This window comes from Chlorocebus sabaeus, chromosome 20, assembly GCF_047675955.1.
Source record: "Chlorocebus sabaeus isolate Y175 chromosome 20, mChlSab1.0.hap1, whole genome shotgun sequence".
NCBI classification, from domain to species: domain Eukaryota; kingdom Metazoa; phylum Chordata; class Mammalia; order Primates; family Cercopithecidae; genus Chlorocebus; species Chlorocebus sabaeus.
Window position 1 is genome coordinate 42625392 of NC_132923.1, and position 9412 is coordinate 42634803.

General features: G+C 43.1%; 1 protein-coding gene across 1 annotated transcript in view; it reads left to right on the top strand.

Annotated features, from left to right (window-relative positions):
• The window catches only part of ABCA4 (ATP binding cassette subfamily A member 4), a 129910-nt gene extending 127825 nt beyond the window's left edge, over nt 1-2085 (top strand). The window contains exon 50 of the mRNA XM_007977907.3: nt 1670-2085. Within this exon, the coding sequence (XP_007976098.3) occupies nt 1670-1675 (6 nt within the window). The 3' untranslated portion in view covers nt 1676-2085. The remainder of the gene's footprint in view (nt 1-1669) is intronic.
• The last annotated feature ends 7327 nt before the right edge of the window (nt 2086-9412 follow it).

Below are 9412 nucleotides of genomic sequence, written 5' to 3' on the forward strand. Positions count from 1 at the left end.
TCTCCCCACCCCTTCCTGCATGTTTGCTCTTAAAGGACTAATCCCACATCACCTCTGGGCCAGGCAGAACATCGGGGTGCTGATGTTCTATGATCTACAACAGTTAATTCCAAACTTTTACCCCTTATTGGGTGAGATCATTTTTCTATTGTGTTTTTTACATTTTTGTTCACAAAGATTAGAAAACCTGCAACACACTTATTGGCATATTTTAATGATAATTTTCATCCAAACCTAATTCTGACTTTACAACATACTATCTTTACAAAGGTTTGCGAAAATTCTTTCATATAGCATTGTATAGCTCTGTCAGGAAATAAATAGTAATTATATTATTGTTTACATTATACCACCTCAAAATAATTTCCTTTAAAGTACCCTTCAAACAAGAAAAAGGTAATTTCTCTCAAGAAGTTCTAGAGAGAATTTACTACTTGCTCCTAAGCAAATGCGAGAACTTCAGGAAGTTCATCCGGCTGTTGGCTTGACAACTCCAAATTGTGAGCCAGGACCACACGGATATTTATCTAGAAATCAGCATGTTAGATTTTCAAGAACATTTTTACTCTACAAAGGACTCCATCTTGGAAAACATGTTTTGGGATAAGGTCTTATGCAATCTTACACTCTGTTGTTAAAACTGGTGAGGGTCAAGGTTTTAATAAATTAGGTAGGTGACAGATGATCAGACAACTTAGAAACATCCTAAATAGGTTACATTGTGTGACCATCGCATGTGCATTCCCAAATTAGGAACAACTCAGATCAATTTCTAATCCTTATTCTTACACTGTTCCAGTTCCCCCATATAATTTTTATCTTTCTATTAGTTTCAGAAGTTTCTGAAGTCCCCTCAGCCTTGATGGGGATCCTCGCACCACCTCAAATCCTGTTCTCAGCCCTAAGTACTGTATTAGTCATCCTCTTAAGGGGATAGGTGATTTTAAATCAGATAACGGGATAAACCACATTTCATCTAGACTGATCAGGCCTTTGTCCAATCCCCTCCTCACCCACACTACCCCAACCCCACAGCAGGCATTGGTTCCGGAATTCAACCCACACTTTGTAGCTGGAGACAGTGTGTCTCCGGTTAAAAAGGTCACCTTGGTGTCCACTTCTCAAGGAACATGGACACCTTTGTTAATCAAAGCGCAAGCTTTGATCTGGAGCCTAATATCCTGCCTTCCAGCTCTCATCTCTCCCCTCCCCCAGTCACATTTTGCTGCTTCCCAGAGCCACCCCTACAGGAAGTGGTCAAGGGAATTCTGTACCTCAGGGCTGACCTAAATCAGGATTTCTTGGCTTTTAAGATAATGGTAACTTTCTTAAGCTAAAAAAAGCCCCCAAAGACCCCATAAGAGCCCTTGGAAACAGCACCATGGATGTAGCTTCCCTCCAGGATGTAAGCATGTATGCACACATCTCATATGTGTGAGTCTTTGTAACAAATGCCTGGATCTTAGAACCAGGGTGACCTGATTCATAGATTTCATAGAGAAAGAGAGAAAGATGGCCCATAACCCAGGTGATCTGACGGAATCACAGTGCCCTCAGCTGAGTGCCCTTCAGAGACTGATTGACAACTGTTTAGCTTTTGAAATCTAAAAGTAGTCACACCATCTCAGAAAACCAAGATGACGCGAGTCCATGTGATCTCATTCCACAGGACTGATCTTTCACACCGCTCGTTCCTGCAGCCAGAGAGGAACTCTGGGCAGCTGGAGGTGCAGGAGCCTGTGCCCATATGGTCATCCAAATGGACTGGCCAGCATAAATGACCCCACTGCAGCAGAAAACAAACACACGAGGAGCATGCAGCGAATTCAGAAAGAGGCTCTTTCAGAAGGAAACCGAAACTGACTTGCTCCCCCGGAACACTTGATGGTGAAACCAAACAAATACAAAATCCTTCTTCTCCAGACCACAGAGTTAGAAACCCCGGGCCATCCCACTAGCAGCTTTGGCCTCCATATTGCTCTCATTTCAAGCGGATCTGCTTTTCTCTGTGTTTGTCTGTGTGTTTGCGTGTGTGTGATTTTCATGGAAAAATAAAATGCAAATGCACTCATCACAAATTGTCCTAATCCACAGTCTCCCTGGTGTGCACCACCTAGTATAGTTTTAGACATTTTTTAGGTGGGTGCATAGCTCTTTTTCAGTCCCATGCACTTCTGTAGGTGTTATTGCCTCAGGACTGCTCATTCTGGCAAGATTCTGCAACACTAGGTTGGAAGTGAATGGACTAGTCTTAATGTTCCATGTCAAGTCTTTGTAGAGTTTGAAGAAAACACCCAACTAGTAATGCCTATAAACATTATCCATTGTCAGCTGAGTATTACCGACTTTAAGTTTCATGTCTGTTTGCCCAACTTATTTGAGTGTTTACCTCACAGATGTAATTAGGACAGGAGACAAAGAGGCATGGACAGGCGAGAGTTGGTCCTTGGTTGGACCTGAGATCCGACAGGACTTTGTAACCATTTGAAGAGTTCAGGACCTCATTCACATGCTGCTGTGCCATTTCCGCAATGCTACCATGTGCATCTTCTGCGGTGGTGTTAGAAGGGAATGAAGGCCGGGCGTGGTGGCTCACGCCTGTAATCCCAACACACAGGGAGGCTGAGGCGGGCAGATCACGAGGTCAGAAGATCGAGACCATCCTGACTAACACAGTGAGACCCCTTGTCTCTAAAAATACAAAAAATTAGCCAAGCTTGGTGGCACATGCCTGTAGTCCCAGGTACTCAGGAGGCTGAAGCAGGAGAATTGCTTGAACCAGGAGGCGGAGGTTGCAGTGAGCCAAGATCGCGCCACTGCACTCCAGCCTGGCAACAGAGTGAGACTCCATTCAGAAAAAAAAACAAAAACAAAAACAACAACGATAACAACAAAAAGCCACAAAGCAAGGAGGAGGCAGCAAAGCCACAGCTTGCCTGGGTTTGAAGAGGGTTAAAGCTGGAAGCTAGGCCCAGATCTCCTGAGAATGTGTGACTCTACTGAAAGATGCCCCAGTCTGTTAATAAGGGAAATTTATGAGGAAAAGGAGGAGGAAATGGAGAGAGTCAGTTCAGAAAACATGGCCAGTCAAGAGATGCTCCAGGCATATGATGTGCTGCTACAATTTCTAAGTTTCCAGTTCTTCTTTGGGAAGCTCAAGATTTTGGAATAGCTGGGATAAAAAGAGAAATCTCTTTCAACCTGAGTGAAAAGCCCACTCTAGCTCTCCTGAAGAGATGGGAAGAGAAAAATGGGGCAGAGAACCCATCAGCAAAGCTCTGGGCTTGGGGCACAGGGTCTCTGTGGCAGCCTGGGCACCTTCACTGTGGCCAGTGAGGAGGAAGTTCTGCACCAGCAGGCCTGCGGGGATTATGGGGCAAGGGAGGAGCTTTTCCTCTAGAAATAAAGCAGCCTCACCCTTGTGGGGTGGCTGTTTCAGGCACCAGAAGGACTCAGCCCGTGGGCCCCAGCCACCTGGGGCTTGGTTTCCTCAACGCAGCATTTCAATGCCTGAGCAGGTGCCCTGAGCTTAACAGTTCTTGACTCCTGATGATAACAGGGGAGGATTGCTCCCCATTTTGTCCAAGGTGATCGTGAAGTTGGGGAAAGCATAAGTACTGGAATTTTCAGATTCATAAAGCCATAGGCTTGTAGAGTTGGAAAATACCTCAATATTCACAAATTAAGCCTTTGTGGGATTGTTTTGTTTCCACTGTTTTAATAGAAAAGGAAAAGCACATTCCAGAAAAATTCAATGGCTTGGTAGGCCATCCAGCCTTCCCTGCAGCCCCACTCCACTGCCGTCCTCCTTAAGTGGCTTCATTCTCCCAGGGCTAAGCATCCACAGGTCCCAGGGGACATGCCCACTGGACCCAGAACTCTGCAATTCCCTGTCCAAATGAGCTAAAGCCCACTTCTAGGGCCTGTGTGAGCTGAGTCAAGGCTGGTCCTGGATTGTGCTGGCTAGTGTCCACCCATGGCACACGAGGCCACTTGGGAAAACAGGGGAAGGAAGAAAAGGGGAGCGAGCCATAGGAAAGTGGGCTGTGCACCACCACAGGCCAGTGTGGAACTCCAAGGAGGCCAAGAAGATGACATTTGAACCCAGGGCATTATGAAGGTGGTTATTTAGCAGTTTGTTAGCTTCGTTTGTAACTTTAAGCACGAGACACAAATGGCATGAGAACCCCCAAGGCACTCTACTCAGGGCCCTTCCTGCAGCTTACCATGACACACACTCAGCTTCCTGAGCAGCTGCCTGATGTCCAGGCTCAGATGTGCACATCCCATGAGATATGCTTTGCCCAGACCCAAGCCTTCTTCTTGGTTTTATACTTTAGTACATTTCATAAGAGACCACAGATTATTGTAGCCAAATCCCACAGTCTTGAGTCATGGTGAGTTTCAGGGGGCACATTTCATTCATAAGACACTGCATAGCACCTGGTCAGACAGCATTCCGGGCACACAACCTAGCCCTGGTGCAATTCTTGTTTTCCACCAGAGCTAGGCAGCCTCTTTGGTCTTGAACAATACTGATTGCCATGTTCGTCCTCTTACAACTGCCAAAGAAGCAAAGGAGTAAGGGGGAAAGGAGGGGAGAGAGGAAACAGTGCAGAAGAAGGTAAAAAAGCATCCACTATTCCATATTCTGGGGACAAAGCAGAGAACAAGACACAGGCTCTGTTTTCACGGTGTTAACATTCTAATGCAGCAGTCAGCACATTTTTTTTTTTTTCTGTAAAGGGCTGGATAGTGACTATTTCAGACTTTGCAAGTCATATAGCCTCTGGTTGCAACTAGTTAGCTTGGCTGTGGTTCACAGAAGCAGCTATAGACAACATGTAAGGAATGAGCAAGACTGGTTTTGGCTCATAAGCCATACTGTGCCCACCCCTGTTCTAGGAAGTAAACAGATTAATATAAAGGGACATCAGAGACAGCTGCAGGTGCCTTTTAGGGACCCCCCCCCCATTACCACTTGTTACATTTTCTGTTTTATAGTAGGAACTGCAAGTAACTCTAGTTTAGCTGGGACAGGAGATGTTGAAAGATAAGTTGAAGGTCAGAGAATGGGGACAATTTTAAGCTCAGAAACTATAATTTTAGATCTTCATTGAACTAAATCAACAGCTGACAGCAGCCAGCCTGCAGGAAGGTGTAATGAGCCTGGATTTTTACCTGCTTCTCCCATCAGCCACACTTCATGTAACAAGATGTCTTATAGGTACAGCATCAAGTCCCACCTAAACCAACAGGAGCCTGAGGGCTCAGCTCCAAACATTCATGATCGTTCCCTCAGCTAAATGTCTACGGAACTCTATAGAAACAAAACAGCAAGGTCAGTAGGTTGATCACTTTTAAAATGCGGGCTCTTGGGCAAAAACGTCAGGGAAGAGCCAGGAAGTCCCAGTTTATTCGTAGTCCCCACTTTGGAGAGGATTCCCTATTTTGGAGTGTTCAGTGGTATTTATCGCTATAAAGGTATAGATGATGAACTTTGAAAACTACAGGATGGTAAGCAATTATAAGGTAATGTTATACTTTTTGTTATTTTAATTGTCCTCACTTTCTGAGATCCTGAACTGATTAATTTTCCTGTTTCAGTTGTAGGCATCACTCTTCTCCGGTCCTGAGAGGCTTAAAAAAAACCTCAGACTCCTTCTCTTCCACATTCTTCACCCCCTGTATTCCACCACTTGCCCAAATACAGCTTCCAACACCACAAGGTCATTCCCAAATACCCCTTTTGCCTTACTTTTACCACTGTCCTTTCTCTGATAGAGGCCTTTATTACTACTTCCTGTCTGGGTGATGTTCCAGCTCCAAGCCTGGCCTGGCCTCTCCCACATCCACTGATACCAGTCTGCTTCTTAAAATTCATCTCCTGAGGTCTGTTTGGTAACCACGATTGAACCCTTACTATTAGCCAGGCACTGTGCTAACTGCCACAAACAGTAAAAGTCCCCAACACCACTCTGGTTGGGAAACTGTCTCAGAAATAGATGAGGTCAATGCAGTAGGGAAAGGGAGGGAGAGGGGATGGGAGAAGGAGAAGGAAAGAGGAGGAGAGACAGATTGAGAAAATATGAAAGAATGCATTATAGGAGCCCAAAAGAAGCACACTCAACTAGCAGGAAGTGGGAGGGAGTAGGGAAGACTTCCCAAAAGGATCGTTCACTGAAGTTCTCAATGGTTCCCATAAACTGCAGAGTTAAGTGCAAAATCCTCACTTTGACATTAAAGGCCTTTTATGATTTGGCCCCAACTTACCCTTCCAGCTTGACCCCTTACCAGTCCACATATGAGTTATAGTCTAGCCAAACAAAATCCCTAAATTCAACCCTCATTTTCCTGTCCCTGTCTTTAATTATTCTCTCCCCTCTCTCTAGAATATCACTTTTCAAATTTGTATTCAGTGTTAACAACTAGTTATTTACATGAAAGTATTTAAAAAATTAAGTTAGTTCTATCTCACAACATACACAAAGATAAGCTCCAAGTGGATTAAAGTATTCTTTTTAAAAAATAAGAAGTCATTTTATGTAATAATTTTTAAATTGTGGAACAATCACAAATTTACAAGAAAGTTGCAAGTATAATATAATTTTTCAATCATTTGACAAGGAACTGCCAACCTGAAGCCTCATAGTTTGTATAGTTTGTATATTTCCTACAAACAAGTACATTCTCCTACATGATCACAATACAGCCACCAATAGCAGTAAATTAACATCACTACCATCTAATCCTCAGACCCCATTCAAGTCTCAACAATCATCCCAATAATGTCCTCCTTTATAGCGAAAGGATCCAGTTCAGAATCACACGTTACATTGAGTTGGCATGTCTTTTTGATCTTCTTTAGTTTGGAACAGCTTCTCAGTCTTTTAACGATGACAGGTTAGTTATTTTGTAGTGTTCTTCAATGTGGGCCTGTCTGATGTTTCCTCATAATGAGATTTATGTTATGTCTCTTTGGCAGGAATATCTCAGAAGCAATACTGTGTTCTTTCCATTGCATCCTATTAGATGGTGTGCAAGTTCAACTTGACCCATTACTAATGATGTTCACTTTAATCACTTGATTATGGAGGTGTCTGCAGGCTTCTCATCCACAAGATGATTCTCTTTCCCTTTGTAATTTACAAGTATTTTATTTACATGTATCTATTTATGAATTCATGGCTTCCTATTATATTCAATGGGTTTAATTCTTGACTATTTAGCTTAATGTCCAATTTGTCCCTTATTTAGCTAGTAGAAATCCATCATATGGCTCTTGTGTCCTTTTGATGTGTTTCACATCATTCTTTGAGCACTTACCTGCTTTCTGGCACAACAAGATATTCCAGGTTTATCTTACCCATTTCCCCAAGGGCCCTGGTTCTTTTTAGGGAACATACTATTCAGAAGCCAACATCTAGGCTCTCTTAGTGGACAATTAGAGAATATGTATGTATGTATGTATGTACGTATGCATAGATATAGATATATATGCAGTCATATCTATATTTATTTCTCTATATATTAATGTATACGTCAACAATCATGAGGTTATGCTGATACCTCCGATTCCAATACAACATCACAGCATTTACTTTCATTTTTTCCTTCCACATTTTCAGCTCCCTTCCCTGAAAAATTGGCTCCCAATATCTTTAATATATTTATACATACATTTACTTATATGATCGATCCCTCTGGATATAACACATCTCCCATCTCCACCACTGTGATCCTGCCTACCTTCCCCAACAAGAATCTCACCTGATACTACCAGGGTTCTGACACCCACACTTTCCTCCCCCTGCTCAGGCTCTGACTCCCCACCCTGGGCCACTCCAGCACACAGATACCGTCCTCACCCTGCCTGGGGTCTGGTTTCCACCTTCCTACATGGACACCCTCCTTGCCTCGCCTGGGCTCTTACACCTGCTCACAGCCCCTGAGGCTCCCCTGAGCCCTACCTGGGTACCTACCCAGCTCCCTAACACCTAAGAGCCTTAAGAATGATTTACTCAGAAAGAAAGGAAACAGAAGAGGGAAAGGAAGAGTACCCAAGACCACTTTTGAAAACCAAAGTGGAAAATCATTAGAAGAAAACATAAGATACTGTTTTCATCATGTTGAGATGAGAAAAGTTTTCTGAATAATGTTGGTTGCTAACACCTAATGAGTGCCAGGGACTCATGGCTCTCGTGAGTCAACTATGTGCCAGGGACTGTTTTAAGCACTTTATATATTTAATTACATAATCCTTACAGCTACCTAATAGGCAGGAACTATGATTATCTCCATTTAACAGATGAATGAATGGAAACCCAAAGAGGTAAACTTGACCGAAACTGCACAGTAAGCCATGGGGCTGGGATTTAAACCCACATGGTCTGGCTCCAGAGCTTATATTCTTACTCAGTACTCCATACAGCCTCTCCAAAGACACATAACAAAACATGCGCGTGTGCGCACACATACACACACACACACACCCACACACCCTGTAGGGGAAAAGATTCATTAATTTGAGTACATTAAAATGAAAAACCTCCACAAAACAAACCACACTCTAAAAAATACAGACAGACTGCAGACAGGAAGAAATTATTTTCAGTGTACATAATGAACAAATAATTAGTATTCTGATAGATGTAAAAAAGACAAATAACCCAAAAGACAAATTAGCAAAGAATAAAAATAGACACTTCACAAAAGGGGAAACTCAAATAGTCACTAAGCATATGAAAAGATGCACAGCCTCACTAGTAATCAAGGAAATAAAAATCCAAATAACAATGGGATACTATTTCACACCTATTAGGTTGGCAAAAATCAGAAAGATGAATGCTACCAAATCTGTCATCATCATGGAGAACTGGGAACTCTCACTACTAGTGGGCATGTGTGAAGAGGGTCCCCAAGACCACCCTTATGTTCAGAGATGCATATACTAGAGGGACTCAAAGGACATGTTCAGAGATATGCTAGAGGGACTTAGAAGATTCAGCCTATAAATGTACTCATGGCTAAGATGTATTACAGCAATGGAGTAAGAATACACAGCCAGATCATAAGGGAAGAAAACATGGAAAAGATCTGGTGGGATCCATGCACAGGCTCCTGTATGCTTTCCCCTCCCATGAGGGATCACATAGAGTATATTCATTTCCCAGTGGTGAAAATGCGGCAATGGGTGTGTGATGTTTCTGCCCAGGGAAGCCCATTAGAGACTTGGCACCCACGGTTTTTATTGTGTCACATAAGCACACTTTAACTAGCATGTTTCAAAATTCCAGACTCCCAGAAGGAAAGGAAGGGCTCGGCATGAACCACATTGTTTCCACAGTCTAGGCACAGTAAGCCATGCTTATCCATTAAAGAACAATAGGAACACTCTAGAAACCCAAGTTCC